Source organism: Dermochelys coriacea, chromosome 3 (genome assembly GCF_009764565.3).
Source record: "Dermochelys coriacea isolate rDerCor1 chromosome 3, rDerCor1.pri.v4, whole genome shotgun sequence".
Taxonomy (NCBI): Eukaryota; Metazoa; Chordata; order Testudines; family Dermochelyidae; genus Dermochelys; species Dermochelys coriacea.
In genome coordinates, this window is record NC_050070.1 from 153,560,950 (window position 1) to 153,580,636 (window position 19,687).

The 19,687-nt window shown below is 39.0% G+C and overlaps 1 protein-coding gene across 2 annotated transcripts in view; it reads right to left on the reverse strand.

The window, feature by feature from the left end:
* KIF6 (kinesin family member 6) overlaps positions 1 to 19,687 on the reverse strand; it is a 282,709-nt gene that overhangs the window by 66,102 nt on the left and 196,920 nt on the right. For both annotated transcript variants that reach the window (XM_043511614.1, XM_038397613.2), the window contains 2 exons: positions 17,074 to 17,182; positions 9,561 to 9,616 (listed from right to left, as the gene is read on the reverse strand). In XM_043511614.1, the coding sequence (XP_043367549.1) occupies positions 9,561 to 9,616; positions 17,074 to 17,182 (165 nt within the window). The remainder of the gene's footprint in view (positions 1 to 9,560; positions 9,617 to 17,073; positions 17,183 to 19,687) is intronic.

Below are 19,687 nucleotides of genomic sequence, written 5' to 3' on the forward strand. Positions count from 1 at the left end.
CCAACAATGCCCCTCTGCCATATACATTGGCCAAACCGGACCATCTCTACACAAAAGAATAAATGGACACAAATCAGATATCAAGAATTATAACATTCAAAAACAAGTCAGAGAACACTTCAACCTCCCTGGTCACTCAATTTCAGATCTAAAAGTTGCAGTTCTCCAAGAAAAAAAACTTCAGAAACAGACTCCAATGAGAAACTGCAGAATTGCAATTACTTTGCAAATTGGACACCATTAAATTAGGCTTGAATAAAGACTGGGAGTGGATGGGTCATTACACAAAGTAAAAACTATTTCTCATGCTAATTTCCCCCCCCACACACACACACTGTTACTCACACTTTCTTGTCAACTGTTTGAAATGGGCCATCCTGATTATCACTACAAAAGGTTTTTTTTCTCCTGCTGATAATAGCCCACCTTAATTAATTGGTCTTGTTACAGTTGGTATGGCAACACCCTTTTTTTCATGTTCTCTGTGTATATATATCTACTCTATTTTCCACTACATGCATCCAATGAAGTGGGTTTTAGCCCATGAAAGCTTATGCCAAAATAAATGTATTAGTCTCTAAGGTGCCAAAAGTACTCCTCGTTTTTGTTTTGCTGATACAGACTAACTCGGCTACCACTCTGAAACCTGTCAGAATCCCTGTGGCAACTCTTCAGGGTAAATCCTCATCAAAGCCTGAATATGGTTCAACAACCAGGCCTTGCTGGCAAATGGAATTTTGCAGGAAAGCAGCCATGAATAGAAACACACTTGTGACAAACTGTGCTTTAACTGAACTGAGATCAGGGGATCTGCATTGCCCCCTCCTAATCACGTGAAAGCTGTGAAGGTGTCTGAATGACCTACAGAGTCCCATCCAAGGTTTTATAGCCGGGAAAGACACGCAGATAGACTGCAGTTATCAGAATGCAAATTCAGTGCAATATGTATGTTTTACAAAATAAGTTTTTAATTTTTTTTATTGTATTAATAAACCTAATGTTTGCTGTTCATTACCAATTAAAATAGCAATCATGGAGCCAAATGCAGAAGTCTTTTCAGAGTTTTTAGTCAATCCTTAATTAAGCAGAACTCCTGCCAATGTCAATAGATGTTTTGCTTGAGTAAGAACTTCAGGATTTGTTCCACGGAATTTACAAGTCTCAGCTAGAGATAACAATTCATACTATGTTATCTGAAGGAGGAAACACCATGTAGTGTATTTTCAGTGGAGTTATCTGTTCATTAAATCTTCATACTGGATTCATTTATTTGTGAACTGCTTGCTTCTCATTTGATCTAGGTTTTGCCTCTGGAATGTAACATTTTTTTTCCTCTTTGAGTTTCCCAGTACCCTTTTAATCCTAATTTTACAATTTTTGTTATGCACTAGTCACTTCCAATAAAATTCATTGAATATATACATCAGATATAAGACTGGAAAAATACTTGAGACTTTCTGGAAGGAAACGAGAACAGTGAATTACACTAATCAGCAGCTATGAAGTTTCAATGTTTATTTCATTAAAACAAAATGCATTTCAGAATCCTGTGCTAGAGACTGGATATGCATTCCAAAACTGGACAATTCTTTCCTGCTTGCATTCTCACTTTCTAAATGGCTGGAACAATTTATGTCCAGTGAGCTAGTGTTTTGACTAAGAACTTTTACATTACCAGGCAATCAATAATTAATAATACTAATAATGAGCTTCTAGAAAACAGTAAGGCGCTTTGGGTAAAATTCATCCCCATATAGAAAGCCAGCACAAGACTACACTCCATTTAAGTCCCACTTAATGTCAGGAGTTCAATGCTCCATAGGCATTGAATTGTCCCTCAACAGAGGGTGAATTTCACCCTTTGTGAATGCCCTTCCACTACAAAGTTAAAAATGCTTTTGGCTCACACATGATTTTCCGCAATTATTTAAATCCATATAATATTGACATAGCCTTTCACACAACATTCCTCCAATCTTCCTTGGGATTTTGTTGACTAAGTAATTAGTTCTCCTTTCTCAAAGTCTGTAATTTATGCTGGCAAGTGAGGTTAAAAAACCCTCAAAATTGATTTCTTCAACTGTAACTCCAGACATTGCCTTAGTGGTGTTTCGCAAAATCTCTGTCTTGAGAAATCTGATTGTTTTAATCTTAGTTAAGGCCTTATCTACACAGGAAAATTTTATCAGTTATACCAACAGTCATACTGGTATAATAACTATACCTATAGAGATATAGTTATATAAGTATAGCACCCTTCCCTTCTTCCCACCTCCAGCGGACAGTTATCTTGGTACCTGGGTAGGGTTTTTATTTTTTCTGACACATCCAGGGTGACATAGGGTGAATATATTCAAGAAAAACAACAAGGAGTCCTTGTGGCACCTTAGAGACTAACAAATTTATTCGGGCATAAGCTGTTGTGGGCTAGAACCCACTTCATCAGATCCATGGAGTGGAAAATACAGGAGCAGGTATAAATACATGAAAAGATTGCAGTTGCCTTACCAAGTGTGAGGTATTTTCCACTGTATTTTCCACTTCATGCATCTGATGAAGTGGGTTCTCGCCCATGACACTTATGTCCAAATAAATTTGTTAGTCTCTAAGGTACCACAAGGACTCCTCATTGTTTTTGCTGATACAGACTAACAGGGCTACCACTCTGAAACCTATATTCAGGAAATTATTCTTCTCTACCTTGATGCTCCCACAAGAAAGTTGCACGAATGCAGCAAGATAAGAATAGGAACTTTAGGCATTTTGGACTAGACTCCCATTAACTCTTACAGGAGCAGGATTTGACTCTGATTCTCTCTTCACGAAGCACAGCATGCATCATAGCACAGTTTTTCAGGCCCTCCTCTGTTGTGATAACTATGCTAGCCTCAAATGCATATTTGCCTGTTCTCCCACAAGTTTCCATGCTTTCTTCCACAACTTCCATGAGCAAAACTTTAAGACCACAATTCTATCACCCTTCAAAGACTTACTTCTCTTGTGACATCTACAAAAATTCAGCCATACAATAATGGCTAGGTTAATGTGGCAGTTAGGAATAGCTGATTTTATTAAGTTTTTTAAAAGGGGAGATGATTTGGTACCATCAAACACCATCGAGCTGTGCAATCACGCAGCTGTCTAAGCTTATTTTCATTAAGCACAACTTCTTTTTTGCTTTTCCTTGTTTTGTTTGTCACATTCACTTGTTGTGTCTTGATTAAGTTGCCCTTCAGAGACACTATTACTAACCAGAGATTTAAAAAAAATATGATTTTCTTCAGATGTTTCATGTGCCAGGTGGATGAAAAGAGACTGAAGTCTCGGCAATCCCCAAACAGGATATTAATAGCAGATGAGCACACCTGGGATTCATTCTTTAGGTGTCCTTGATTTATAAAGCACCATCTTCTCTTTGAGTGAGAGTATGTGTGTGCATATGCATGTGTGTGCAGTGGCAGGGAGAAGGGAGAAAATGAATATGCTGATGGACCCCAGGCTTAGAAACAGCAGCTCCAAAAATAAAAATACAATATACTTAATATAGTGTTTGAAACCATTAAAACCAACAACATAAAATTTTAGAATTATGGTATTACTCCATCCCTAACTCAGACAGAGTACTGCATCTGCTATGGGATGCAGGAGTTCTCCTGCCAGATGAGACTATGTTTTGCAATATCCAGGAACGAGGGTAATCTGACTGGAATAGTAGCCTTAACCTTCAATGTTGTTTCTTTGTGGGTCTAAACCTTACTATTAGTTGAATAAAGCTTTTTCTAAGCAATAGTTCTGATTTTCCACTGTCTTGCAACTTCTGTCATCATTTTCATTAGTGCAAAGTGGGTATAAAACCCTGCCACTGGTGTGAGTGGAGAGATCTGAGGCAATAGTGTTTTATACCCACTTTGTACTCACATAAAAGGCTGTGTAAAATGTAAGGCATGGACAATCTTGACCAATACTTTACTCTTTGCCTCCTCTTATTGTTAGCTCTTCACACTTCTTGTGCTACTGCCCCCACACAACTCTCACTGCCTTACTCGATCATTGGCAGTATTACAATGTATTGTGAAAATGATACAAGTGTTATGTATAAACATTAATTATACTGTAATCTCATTTTCTAATAGTAGCACTTTGGCCTCACTGAAGAGTATGATTGCCTTGGACATCATACAATCTCATGCATTAATCAGCTTCACTATAACGTTTCAGAGAAGGCAGACCAATGAAACATCACAACATTCCTGGGGGTACGGTTGCACAGTCAACATCACATGCACATAATCCACCCACCTAGCCTTTCTCATTACTAGAGGGCCTGTTGTTTGCTTGCACAGCTATTACTCCCACATGAGTTTGCCTTTCCTCTCCCAGCTTCAATTATAGCGTTAGCTGATTTCTGGACAGACTAAAAGGAACAGCTGCCTCCCTTTGGGCTTTCAAATACCATTTGGTCTAAATTTTTCCTCAGGAAAAATTAGACCAAATAGTGGTATAAACATCCCAAGTAAAACAGACATTTATAGTGAAGCCCTGGAAATCTTTACTAATCTTATATGCATCTACTGTACATGTGCCTATTGCAGGCTTGCGTGTGAGCAGCTCTTTTAATCACTAAACTCAGCAAGAATAGACCAGCTTAATTTTCCTTGCACAGAGCATATTTTCTAAAGTCTACTGAATGGGCCAAATTCTTCGCTGTTCTAATTCCACTGAAGTAGTGCTCCCAGCCTCTTTGCTACCACTTGATTGGGGATTCTGACCAGCAGTTTGTGCAGTTGCAGACCCTCTCACCCTGCCCCCGAAAATCTTTTACAGAAGAGTGGGAGAGAACTGTTGTGCAGCACTATTTTTCAGTGTGCTGGGAAAAGAGAATTCCTGCTGTGGGGATTCTCTGTGGATAGGATCCCCTGTGCAGTGGAATTGTGATAGTATCATGGTCTTTGAGACTTTCTAGTAGGGCTTCAAGACTTGACCTGGAGGATACTCCCTCCCTCCCTCCCTCCCTCCCTCCCTAAACTCTACTATAGGTGCCCATCCTGTGCCCTGAGCACCTCACCCATAAGTTAAAAATCAGAACAAACAAGGAACTGCACATAACTACATCCACCTCAGATCAGCCTCTCCTCAACAACCTTGGAGAGGAGAGAAAATCAATGGCACTTGCAGCATGCCCAGAAGGTTAATAATGCTGGGCTCTGGCAGACCCAAGTGGGGAGCAGGTTCCAAAGCTTAGGCCCCCTCACAGACGGCACCCTGCCAGTAGCCCCTTCTCATTTATATTAAGGTAGCTCCAGCTCAAATACCTCTCCTGATCTCATTTGTGGTAGCATACTACAGGCACAGAGGCAATCTCTCAAGTGATCAGATCCCAAACCATTTGGTGCTTTATGAGTTAAAAAACCCAACATGTTGAAGCCCATCTGGAAGCTTATTGGAAATCAGTGCAGATCATGGAGTAATAAAAGAACAAAAGGTTAGAAGTTTATAGAGATTCTTGCACTCAGAGGTTTGGACTATATGACCATACCCTACAGTTTTTTTATTATTATTATTATTATTACTATTATTCATGGTCCAGATTCTGCCTTCTTTCCTCATGTTGAGTACTACCTTGCAATCAGTGGAACTACTCACAGAGTAAGATACTAGTCAACATAAATAATGGTGGCAGGATTTGATTCTCTGTGGTACAACTGCAGAGAGGAATTAAAATAGAGGAATGCTAACTGCAGTATCTTATTACTGATATTATAGTCATTCTGCAGTTAAACTCCCACTGACTCCTAGGATGTTTTTCCTTTATCTTTTTGTGAAATCAACAACAGCAACCACAAAAGCTTACCAGCAAAAATCACATTGTGAATTTCTTTGCTCAGTTCCAAGTGCCTTATGTGTTTTTCAAAATGCTGATGTATTTGGGAAGTGGTTGCAGTATTTTGCATACCTTCTATTGCAAAATACTGCAACACTTCCAAAAGAAAGTCAGAATGAGAAGGTAGTTATGACACACAGGATACAAATTTAGGTTACAGCCAACTATTGTCAGTATCACTGTATATAATCAGACCATGTGAAATGGGTTCTACATTGCACCAAGTGGCTTACCAGGAGGTTTCCCCAATGACCTCTGTGGTGCATAGTTTTATATTATTAAGTGTAACTTGGAAATAGAAGAAACTGATATTGATGGGATCTGTTCTTCATTTTGTACATCAGCTCAGCCAGGAATGTTTTAAGGAAACCGAAACAACAATAAAAGTGAATTAAAGACCTAGCTGCAGGCCCAGATGACTATTATTGCCCCTATCAAGTTTTTCAGTATAATTTTGGCAGGTTAGTAACCTTACGTGGCATCATTAACGTTGTTCTGTCTGAATATGCAAACTATGAATTAGCCAGGCTTAACTGGAAAATTGTTTCAGACTGCTTACCTATGTAAAGTGGCCTAATTGCTCTGATTTAGCTACAAAAACCAGAAGGTAACTTTCTTGACCCTAGCGTTTTAATAATTGTCCGAGAGGTGCTAATAGGCAGGTTTATTAATAGAGGTGATCTGAAAAGGCCCTGATAGGCTGAAGGAATAGCTCAATATAATCTACATTATAATACCACAGTACTAGATTTCATTTGCCCAGCATGTAGTTATTAAAAAAAAAATCCTTCTGGGAAATTGGTTTTGCACTATAATCTCTCTCTTAAGCCTCCGGCATTCTATTAATATTTTAAAACTATTAACAAAGTCGCCTAAGTTACAGCCTGTGACCCTGAGTTTATGAAGTGATCCATGAAGGTGGACACTCCCATCAGCGTGGAATTCAGCTGTGTACACTCACACAGATCCTTTTATAGGATTGGCGCTTAGAAGCCTAGGCAATACATGAAAAGCATTTATAACCACAAAATGAGAGTTTGCCTATCACTTGAAAAATACCAGATCAATTGAATCTAAAGTTAGTACAAATTGATACTATTAAAAACCAAACCAACAAAAAACATACCTAAAGCGAGGACCTGATTTCCAAGTTTCAGCCCAGAATGAGTTATTAGGAAAAGTTGGTTGTATCTTAGAGAAAACTGCATTTACAGTGAATTGGAAGCAGATTCTAGACTAATAATAATAATAAAAACAATAATAACAACAACAGTAACAATAATAATAATAATACCAGCTTGGACTTTCATTCAAGGATCTCAAAACACTCTACAAAGATGGGTATTATTCCCATTTTACAGATGGGGAAATTGAGGTGAGAAGTTAGATGTCTTGACCAAGGTATCACAGTGAGACTGCAATAGAATCAGGAAGAGAAACCGACAGCTCCTTCATCCCAGTCATCCACTCAAACCACTAGAACAGAAACATTTTCACAGTAATCAAACTTTAGGCAACTAAGTCTGTTTACAAGACTGTACTTTTTAGTAATGGCAGTGACCTTGCTTTAGAAAAAATTAAAGCTTTTAGAAAAGGGTTTTTTTTAATGAAAAAATCCACAATCGGTACGTTTAAATCATGCTGTGTCACAGGACATTTAAAACAAACAACAAACAAACCAGTAAAGTCTTCTAAAGGGTGGCCTTGGAAACAGGTACAGGGAAAAGAGATTTCTATTCTGATCTTTAAAAGGAGCCTTTTGGCATCTTTATGGATGTTTATTATAAGAATTACCTGCGGATGGCAGGTATGTATCTTCAAGTTCAGCACAGCTCTACTGATCTGTGCATAGTGGCAGCCAGTGATCGACGCGCTAGCTATTTTCAGCTACTGATCCATTCACTTCTATGCTTTATACATGATAATGGACACCAAGTGATGGTGACATTCTTCAGTGTTAATATTGAAACAGTAAATAAAACCAATTTTGATTATCTCAGTTCAGGGTTTGATGAAAAAAAATGATTTAACAACAAATGTTTGTAAATTCTGCAAAATCACAATTCTGTTCATGTTTTTGTCAACAGTTTTGGGAAAAGGAAAAGCAAACAATACTGCAGTCAAAGCCAACACTTTCCTCTAGATTCTGCTGGGATCCACTACAACAAATTAAACGTAGCCACTCAAAGAGTGTGGTTCTCATTTTGGGCCTGTAAGACAGCATTTTGCTGGTACATACTGCCTAGCAAGATAGTCTATGGGCATGTGCTACATGAGAATACTCAGGAAATTTAAGCTGAACGATCTAAAGTTGTGAATTTAAAGCACCCAAACCCCAGTGTGGATGCTGTCATTCAGAAGTAAAGTGGTCTTAGTCTACAAGTGGGGGTTCTACCAAAGCTCTGAAGCTTAAAGCTATGGCAATGCTCTGAGTGATTATATTGCTGGTCTGTGGAAAAGGATTCTTTCTCTCAGGACCAGTTCTCTCAGAACTAGAGAAAACATTTGGTCCCCAGGAATATTAAAATCCTACAGCGTTGTTTCTTCTGAAAAGAGCTAGACAAAAAGGTGTTTTCCTCCTGGTGCAGAGGGATTTCTCTTGAAACCCTGAGATGGTCTAATTTTGTTCTTTTGTTTAAACACTCACCCTTTCCATATGAGTCTCACATTCCTACTTATTAATTGTACAAGGGTGGTGCACAAAGGCCCGATCAGTACTGGGGCCCTGTTGTGCTAGGTCAGAGGTGGGCAAACTACGGCCCGCGGGCCACATCTGGCCTGTGGGACTGTCCTGCCTGGCCCTTGAGCTCCTGGCTGGGGAGGCTAGCCCTTGGCCCCTTCCCTCATGTTTCCCCTACCCTGCAGCCTCAATTCACCACACCGCCAGCGTTCTGGGCTGCGAGCTCCTGCCAGGCAAGAGCTGTAGGCCTGCCCCGGTGCTCTAGACTGCACGGCAGTGTGGCTGGCTCCGGACGGGCGGTGCAGCTGCCAGTCCTGGTGCTCTGAGCAGCATGATAAGTGGGCGGGGAGCGGAGTAGGTTGGATAAGGAGCAGGTTGTCCCTGGAGGGGGTGGTCAGGGGACAAGAAGCGGGGTGGAGTGGGTGGATGGGTCGGGGATTCTGAGGGGGCATCAGGAGGTGGGAAGTGGGAGGAGGTGGATAGGGAGCAGGAGCCAGGCTGTCTGGGGATGCACAGCCTTCCCTATCTGGGCCTCCATACAATTTCTGAACTCTGATATGGCCCTCAGGCCAAAAAGTTTGCCCAACTCTGTGCTAGGTTCTTTACAAACACATAGGTAAGTGCAATCCCTGACCCACACACTTTACTATCTTTCTAAACCACACAGTATTTGGATATTTTCCCCATCAGATTCTGGATTGCAAATGCTAAACACCTTTCAACAGGGCTATGTTCCACTTCAGATAAGTGACAGCTATTATCTAAACCCCCAAATGAAGAATATATTTGGCTTTCACATTATGAAATTTCTAATAATCAAAGTTTGTACTTAAAATGACCAGATCTCCTGTCATCAGCTGGGAACTAGTCTTAAAGGGATTTTTATTAGTAATGGGTTGGCTAATTTTAATCAGAAAACAGACTCTTGTTACATGTCCCTGGTATGTTAAAACCAACAATTATTTAGATAGATAAGGAAATTAAAACAAATCTACTTACTTATTTTATTCCTTACTTCATTTACTTTTTCTCCTAGGGATTTTGCTTCAGCAAACCTAATGACAGAAACAGAGTAACAGGTGGAGTTACTCAAAACTACAGCTAGAGGTATTTGTTGAGAATAAATTTTCTAACAAATCAAGACTGTATTTCTGTTTGCAAATTAGCTGCAAACTCATTACTGTGAACAATTTATTATCTGTAAGTAGAATTGGTCACACTTTTTTTAGATGGAACAGATTTCCATTGCAACAGGCAATTGTGTTCAACTTGAATGTGTCAATTTTGACAAAATTTTTGACTGAAAAAAGTCTAAATTAATCATTATGACTTTCTTGTTTTGTTTTGATAGTGTCAAAAAGTTTCATTTAATTTTGTTTTGACTTTTATATTATATGAAAATATTATTTTTAATATTACATGCAATATTTAATATGGTAATATAACACAAAAGTAAAAACAAAATGAACTGAAACAATGTCAAACTGAACTGTTTTTACTTACTGAAACAACATGCTTTTTACCTTATCAAAACTAAATGATTCGATGGTCACAAACTGACATTTTGTGGCTTCTTTGTTTCATAAGAAGTTATGAAATTGTAGCTTTTCGTTCCAATTCAGAATAATTAAAAAAAACAAACCCAAAATGTCAGAATATCTTAGGGAACAGAAATTCCAATTTCTATTTGTAAAGATTCACTGAATAGTTTGGATAAAAAATTTTCAGCTTATGAGCTGTATGCAAACTCCTCACATCACTATTCATTATTTGTTATGTGTACCTGGTCACCCAAGTCATATAGTAAGGCTCCCTAACAAAATTTTAGACGGGAGACTAAGAAATGATGAATAGTGGAAATTATTAATACTCGTTTGTCCAAACTCGTTTGTCCTTCTTTATATGCAAATGCAGGTATTAGAACAAAAAACCCAGCCATATTCCAAACATTTGTTGAACTGAAACCCATCCGTATGAAAGCTTTCACACAGCAAATGAAAAGGGGCCTGAACATGGTGGAACTGAATCAATGATTTCAAAATTCAAATCAATGTATGGAAACATTATTTTTGTAGCATTCAACCAGCTCTATGCATAGCTGGAAAATAGGTTTCAAATATGTGACATTTCCCTCAGTTTATTTCATACTCTGTAGAGGATTGTTTAGTTAATGTTTGTACAATACTTTGGAAATGTACAGCACTAAAAGTGTTATTCGTTATGTTATGATATCACATCCAGAAGGGCCCAAAATAGCCGTACATATGTTACACATGCAGGAATAATGCATCCGATGAAGTGAGCTGTAGCTCACGAAAGCTTATGCTCAAATAAATTTGTTAGTCTCTAAGGTGCCACAAGTACTCCTTTTTTTTTTGCGAATACAGACTAACACGGCTGCTACTCTGAAACCTGTCGAGGATTATAACTGATAAACACCCATAAATTAAATACCTTTTCTTTCAAGCAAATTTTTGTCCTTAATTTTCTTTTGCACTGTTTCAGTAATATAACATTTTCCTTTTACTTAATACTGCACATTTGTACCCTCCTTATACTGGCACAGATTGAGGTTTTATAGTCTTACCATCTTGGGATAGTGGTTTGATGGAAAAATTGACCTTGGTCAATACTTGGACGGGAGACCAAGGACAACCCAGCCAGCTGCAGGAAGTGGTGTTGGTGATTCAGTAAATGGTTTTTCCCTCTGTTTTTGTACTGAGCTAATTAACCCTCTGTTTCTAGGGAGTATTGAAAAAGAAAACTGAGGCTTTGACCACTTGTGGTAATTAAAGATCCCAGGGAACTTTTCGCAAGAGTAGGGATGTTAACCCTGGTGGCCTGGCCAAGTTCTAGAGCTGGTAATAACATTCCTACAGCAAGTTTCAATTGTTTTTAACCTTAATTTCTAAACTGGTGTGCAGTGTTTCTGTGTCTGCTTAAATTGTCACTTTATTCTGTCATGAAGATGACTGCATTTCAGTGGCAGGTGAGTTATTTCTGCATGTGTAACATATGTACAGCTATTTTGGGCCCTTCTGGATGTGATATCATAACATAACGAATAACACTTTTAGTGCTGTACATTTCCAAAGTATTGTACAAACATTAACAAAACAAACCGTATATTACCCTTTGGAGGAAGGTATTAGCACCCCAATTTTAAAGGTGGGGAAACTGAGGCACAGAGCAGTTACGTGACTTGCCCTAAGCCATGCAATGAGTGTAGTGCAATTCATAAGTTCATAGCTCCTAGCCTTTTGCTCAAGCATCTACACCACACTGTCTTCATGTAGTCTTCACAGTAACTTCTCCGCATAAACGTACAATGGTAGTAGTTTAAGTCATGTAAACAATGGTAAAATTAGTTGAGTGTTGGAGTGACAGGTGAGGCTGTAAGCTCATTGAGGCAGGGGATATCTTTTTATTCTCTGTTTGCAATGCATAGCACAATGGGTTTCTGGTCCATGACTGGGGCCTTTAGGTAATTACTATGGTGACACAAACAAACAATTTCCTTATTTCTTATTTCATGAAAGATGACTACAATGCTTAACTAATAACACTAACACTGTTTCTAAATTAACTAACTTGAAAAATTCCTTGTTATCCCCTAAGGATTCCATCCTCATGTATTATTCAAAATAATCTGCAGTAATTGGTTTCTGCAATCTGCAGTGGTTTCTGTTCAGCCGGAAATGTGATGTAAGGCAATATTCCTTTTCCAAAAAACTAACAATTAGCATTCTCAATAAACTTGCTTCATCTATATCCTTACAAGGTGCCCATCACCATGATATCTGAGCATCTTCCAAAAAGAGCAGCCAAAAGATAGGATCCAATAAATGGACTAAATTTCTCCATCTTCCCTAGGAGGCTGCTAGAATTTTCCTACCCCCTCCTTCCTTTGCCCTTTCTGTTAAACAGGTTGCAGTATCCCAGGCTGTTTGTGCTATTACTGCATCAGTTGACAGAATCACTAGACTGCCAGTATCTAACCCTGCAATTTGTAAAGCTATTTAGGGTACATGGTATACAAAATACACTCTGTAACACTAAATTTATTCTATTTTAATGGTAAAGGAAATTATCTCTATATTCAATGGAATAGTTGAAAAAGTCCTGAGGGATTTGAGGATATTACAGGAAAACCCCATTGTAATAATCAAAGAAGGAAATAAATACCAGAGGGGTGATTTGCTGTATCAAGGTTGTTGTGGTGGGGCACTAGCCTTGTTGTGAAATTCTGAATGGTTACTTAGATGTGTATAGTGATTCCTTGCAGGGTTTGGAGGCAAAACTACTGTACTTGACAGTTAATGGAGCCTTCCGCTGATCTGGATGAGCCCTGCTCTAGCAGAACCTCCTGCGGAAATCCACAAGTTGTATTTCTGACTAGCTCAAAGAGCAGTGGTGTAGAGTTAAGAAATATTGCTTTCCCATGAGGGAGATGTGGTTTGGGTAACTGCCCCATCTTAATTAGTCAATTTCTCCCTCAGACTAAGTATTTTGGACCACCACATCCACATTTGTTCCTGCTCACTTACTGTTAAAGCTGAATTCAGCATGGATAAGTATCCTCTACAAGAAGGTTCCTTGACACTTGCTATTTATGACACGAGTAGGGAGAAGCCTTAGAAACATTCACTTGCCATCTTTTGTTTTTATAAGCTACTGTATTTCCATGAGCATTGACTTAATACAATCAAAGGGATCTCCTGCAGTCTGGGCACAGATCTAAGAGAAACCTCCAAATGGCCTCTTTCTCTCTCTTCTCCCAAACCTTGGGCCAAATCCTGAGTTCCTTACTCACTGTTTCTTAATCTGTACTCAGGTAAAACGCCTATGATTGAGTAAAAACAAAACAAACACTTCTGGGGTCAACCCACTCATTGAATTATGGAAAAAGTGTAGTTTCTGATTCTTTTCCAAGAAGAAATCTAGCATAAGGGTGCTCTCGAGGGAGACTGATCATCAGTATGTGAACGTTAATGTTTACTGGTCAGTTAAGCAACTGTATTCGTGCAGTCTATAGGAAATTCACATGTAGCCTGAGTGAGTATACAGTTCCCTCAAGAAGACTGTTGTTGCTGAGACATGGATTTTAGTTGCCATCATAAGTAAAATTCACATGGTGAAATCTTTGTCCCATTGAAATGAATGGGAATTTGGTCACTGACTTCAATGGTGCAAAGATTTCATCCTTAAAATGCAAATATGACATATCCTAAATAATTTTTTTGAAATACAAGTCTCTGTTTAATTAGTCAGCGTAAGAGCTGACTCTCTTGGAGGCCATCAAATGGGAGAACCAACATACTTAGTTTAGCACTCATTTATTACACACAGCTCGATTCCATTAAGGATTATTCCAGACTCAATCACCCGGGGCCAAATTCATCCCTTGGTAAATTCTGACCACAACAGTTAAACCAGGAGTGAATTTGACACTGTGGTATCAAAGCCTATTAACAAAAGCTTGTCAGTAGAGGAGAAAAGGCAAAAATTGCCTAAATTGGCAGATTGGAAAGTTGAGACTTAAAGAGGAAAATAAGTGGAAAATCTGATGTAGGAGAATGAAGAAACTGGGAGTTTGTCTACATGGTGTGTTTCAAACGGGACCACCAGCAGGGTCCATACAGCCCAGACAGTGCAGGGCATGCTACTGTGCACTAGAATTTACACCTCTGTGGCACACATTAATGAACCATGTGGAGAAGCCCTCAGAGCAGCTTTACATTATACCTCTAAGTTACAATGAGATCTTGTAATTGGAAATGTATGCTGGGGCTGGGTTTAGAATGTCTGGTGCAGCATGGGAGGCTAGATTGTAGTGGTTCAAATGGGACGAGTTTTCATGCATGTTTCACTGGAAAATGAGATTTAAGATTATTCTTCACTTCAAGGAATGGATGCTAAGCGAAGCCTCTCCTCTCCTCAATGCCTTGGAAGGCTCAGACATTAGTAAGCTTTTTGGAGGTCTAGTGTAGGAAGTCAAAGGCCCGGAACTCTGCCTCTGTGTGGTTACAAATATAGGCATTTAGGCAGTGCAAATGGGCAGCAGCAGTTTTCACTTTAGAGGACAGAAATGAATACCAACTGTTTTGTGCCAGATGCATACATGTCTGCAGGAGTGACCCTTCTACCTCATGAGGCCATTTGTTTAGCGTTCCCCAAGGCCAGCTGAAGTAAAGGGGCAGCTAAAGTTTATTGAAATGAAGAAACCCTACATTCAGTTTCTCACTTGAACAATGATTCGTTGTGTGGCCTTCATCAAGAAACGAATCCTTAATGTACCTCAGTTTCCCCATCTGTAAAAACTGGCGAAAGAAATATTGACACACCTGTGGAAAGTTCTTTGTGGTTTACAGATGAAAAGCAATATTTACAAAGTTTAAAATACATATTTCTCTTATGCACATTGTTTTAAAGGAGCACCTGATTTTTCTTGTATTTCAGTTATACAAAGGCATCTATAGAAAGCATCTATATAGCTGGCTCCCAGTGCCCAAGACATTTGAATTGTTATAGTTGTTAGCATTACAGTCAAGATTTCAATTTTATGTTAACTCACAACCAACACAAATAATATAAGTAAAATGGAAATAAAAAGAAAAGAAAATTTATCCAATATAAGGTAAAAGAGAGGGGAAAAAACAAGAGAAAAAAGAGAAGAAAAAAACAATTAAAATATAAATAAATTTAATCAAATGCTGCCATGATATGACAGAAGTGGTTATGCTACTGTACACAAAAATATGAGCATGAGAGGCTTGCATATATGGGAAAGGTATGGTAACCTTTAAATATGTGTTGTGCATAAGATTTTTACTGTGCAATTTGCAACTGGTGGTTCAGCAGTTGCATTCCAAATTACAGACTTGAGATGAATCCATTTTTAACAAACGTAATAAACTTTGAGCTGCAAATCTCCTTTGCTAAAGTCAACTGCAAACAGCATGAGAAATGATTTCCAAATGCATCAAGATTCACACAGCACTTGTGAATAATGACAATTGCTATTTATTAGAAATGGGGTACGCCAAGAGTGTGGGTCTGAATTCCCTTGAAATTTGGGGAAATATGAATCTGGTACCAAACTTTGTGGTTTGGGCCCATCTCTACTATATATTCAGAATATAAAAGGAAATATGCATTTTCCCTCACAATGCTTTATGTCAGAGAAATTGATAAAAACATGCATTAAGTCCAAGAAATCATGGTCCTGATTCACCACTGTGTTACTCCAATTTTATGTTGATGTAATGCCACTGAAATCTTTATTTATAAACTGTTTTATTAGTTCTTGAAAGGAAGAGATGCAAGGAATGATCACATTAAATGAACAATTTGATCTATTTATCATCAGAATACAGACATTTCTAAACAGGATAGTTCAAATAAATACTTATCTACTTCTTACACTCCCATCATCTTGGTACTTGGGCGTCAGAGAATGGAAGATGTAGACATAAGAACGAAGTTATGCAGTTCAGAGAAGGTAAACAAAAAACTAATAAACAGTGAGTTTCAGAATAAAATGCAGAGAGGAGAGGGAGATAGCCTGGGGCCTGATTTTCAGAGATACTCTGAAGTTAATGGCAATGGCAGGTGCTCAGTGCCTCTGAATATAAGGCCTTTGGTGCACAGGGGGTGGGAGACCACTCTAAGGATGAAGCCAGGAAAGGGAGCAGACAAAAGGAAAAGTTGGGAGAGAGACACAGGAGTATAAAAAGTGAGAAAGGTATTATAGATCCACCTTCATACCTCTAATCACCTCCCAAAGGCCTTGTTTGTCACTGAACGCTGTGGGTGTGCTGTATATATATGCCACATGCAGAAGTGGGAATGACATAACACTGTTGGCCAGTTGACATTATCTGATGATGTGCTATAATTTCCAGGATTATCACTGTCTTCCTTGCTGTGGATTACTACTTTTAATATGCTGCTCTTCTCTAGTCCCTTCCATCTTAACAGCTCAAAGTGCTTTACAACATTAATATGTGCGGTAGGAAAATATTGCTATTTCTATTTGAGAGAGATAGGCACAGAGAGGTTAAAATGACTTGGCCAACAACACACAGAATATCAGTAGTAGAGGACTAGAACACAGATTTCGTGAGTCCCTTTGGTATCTTAATTCAGTGCCTGAGCCTATAAAACTCTTTCCTACAATGGAAATTATATTAATGAAAGTAGTAGTCACATGACTCCAACTTCCTTTACGTAATTCAAAACTGTCAACGCCATCCTGCCATATTATATTCTATAGGGCTTGTGAGAGAAGAACAGTAATGCTCTGTGACCAGCCTGATTGCTTCTTATATTCTATTCTATTCAGGTTCTTATATAATGCCCCCAAGCACCTGATGGGCAAAAAATCTTTCCCGCAGGCATAGATTGCTGCTGCCCCAAGTTTAAGTTTGAAGCTTGAAACATAGTTCACAAGAGTCATTGTGAGCCCTTAAAGCCCTGGCTATGCCTGTATCTAAATGTGACACTCACTCACCTCTGTTTAAGAAGCTGTTTGTTGTCCTCGATGGTTATGCTGTCCACATAATCCCTCTTGAAAATTTCAAAAGCCTCCTGACGTCCAAGTGACATTTCTCCTCCTGATCCTGTCCACAAAATAAGTCAGAACTAGCTCAGTGGCAGCAGAAGATAGTTCACATTTGCTTTATTACTATTGCAGACAAATATTACAGCAAGCCAGCATACATGTCCTTTAGCAATCAACAGTCAGTAACCAGACTCCAGCTTCCGCCAAGAGAAAAGGCATTTTGGGAGCAGGTAAATCTTTTACTGACAAAATTTCATTGATTCACTTCATGTGGGCATCTTCAAACCTGAATTCTTAATTTTTCAAAATTACTTTAATGCTCCCTTAAATAAAGCCAGAGTCTAAAAAAAATCTAAGCATGGCAAACAATGGCAAGTGAAAACACTGGTATTTTCATAATGGCAAATTGCAAATTTTTCTGAGTTCCTCTTTCATTTCCCATTGCTGGTTTCCAGTTACCATCACTATACAATGCCACAGAGCATGTTATATCACATTTTAGCCCAAAGACCACACACTGAATATTTTCAGTTCACATGTGGAGAGAGACTTTGGGCTTTATTTAACTGTGCATAAATGTTAACTTCCTTCAGTGACAGGTCAGGTACTGAACACACAGAAATGGGCTGAATCCTGCACAGCACAGTTTCACTATTGAGTATATAAGTGTAAGGAGAAAAGAGATGAGGACACAAAACAGCAGAAAACTATGCATGATAGCGTGATGCCTTGTCTCTGCAGACATGCCCATTCTCTGGCTTTGCTCTAACACTTTGTCCCCCTTTTTTGTATATGTCCTACGCTTTCATGAATAAGAAAGTAGGAACACAAGGGGGTTGAGACTTACTACACTACTTGCCACACACTATTTGCCCCTAAGCATAGCCTCCCATTACACCTGTATCTGAATACAATAACCATGCTCCCCTGTCTGTCCATCAGAGGGATCAATACGAATTTAGCATCCAAAGCTGATTTCTTTATAACCACTATGGAAAAGTCTCATATACAAACTGCATATGTGCCATAGTAGCCAGCTATTACTCATTAGCTCTCAGTGCTAATTGGCCCACAGCTCCCTATAAGCAGTTACTGAGCTTGGTATCACCTATTTAGAAATTCAAAGTTTTAAGGTGATTCCAAGCTGACAGAATTATCTTATGTTTATTTATTTATGTGTCAATAAATACTAATGAAGACAGGGTGAGATTCCCAGGGAAGCGCATGAGAACTGTGCAGGAAATGGAGGTGAAGTGGAGGGGATGGAATCCAGCACTCACACTATGGGAAAGACACAGATTAGCTAAGCAACCTCTACATCGCTACTAATCCATCCTCTAGGTAGGAACAGGGGCTACAAGTCCTATACATTCCCTACGGGGCGGCTTGTAGCCACTTGATACTCTTCACTTGTGTCTTTTCTCTGGCCCATCCTCACTTCCTCCTCCTTAGTGGGTCATACAGAGCTAGCACGAAGCCCAACTCTGTTACATATAGTAAATGTGGAGCCTTCTGGAATGCCTGTTCCAAATCCCATCCACTGAAGTATGGAAGTTCTGCTGCACAGCAGTCTTCCAGAACACCCATGACACTGGGTTAATATCACCTTTATATATACACATGCAAAATATCATGGCTGCATGCTTTCTTAGTTACTTTGATTTAAATGTAAGGAAGATGGATATCATTGAAACTTAAGTCTGAACAGATCTTGAGTCAAGCTGAATTAAGTGTATTTGAACCCAGCCCAGCTTGTATGGAAAACCTTTGTATTAAAATTAGCTGGCCCTTATTCTGATACCCCTAATCATGCTGAGTATACCTTATTCCATGATTACTGCCTGCAAACCGAGGCGTGATTTAGCGTGAGAGAAGGTAACAGCATCTACCTCTCAGTGATGAACAACCAGGACGAGGGTGACCAAATGTCCTGATTTATAGGGACAGTCCTGATATTTGGGGCTTTGTCTTATATAGGTGCCTATTGCCCCCTTGTCCTGATTTTTCACACTTGCTGTCTGGTCACCCTAACTGGGGAAAAAGTAAAAAAATTAAGTTTTCACTAAAAGTATACTCCAAAATATTGTCTTTAGTTTTTAATCAATATTAATAGCACATCTGCTGCTAATTTAATAATTTGCCTTGAAAAAATAGCCCCAGAAGGAACGTCTGAATGGCAAAGCATGCAGAAATGCACCACCTTTTTCAAAAAGAGAAGTTAAAACAGAGAGACTCACTGCAATCGACACATCTGTACAGCCCAAGTGAGCAGAAGGGGATTCAAAGGATATTTTGTGTGATAGTGACTTGAAATGATTGCGCCTCTTTCATGTCTGTCTTGAAGTAGCAGTTTAGTTTTACAAGTGAGATTTTATATTGTTTTCTTCCCATCGCCAGCACTAAATCTAACCTGCAACATGAACTGGATGCTAAATCTGCTCTTTTTTTTTTTGTGCGGAGCTTCAGTGTGCTTGAGTTAGGCGCAGCAAGCCTCCATGACATGCACAGCTGAGTCCAAGAAAAACAATGCCACATCCTTACTGTTGGGTAGTGCTGCAACCTA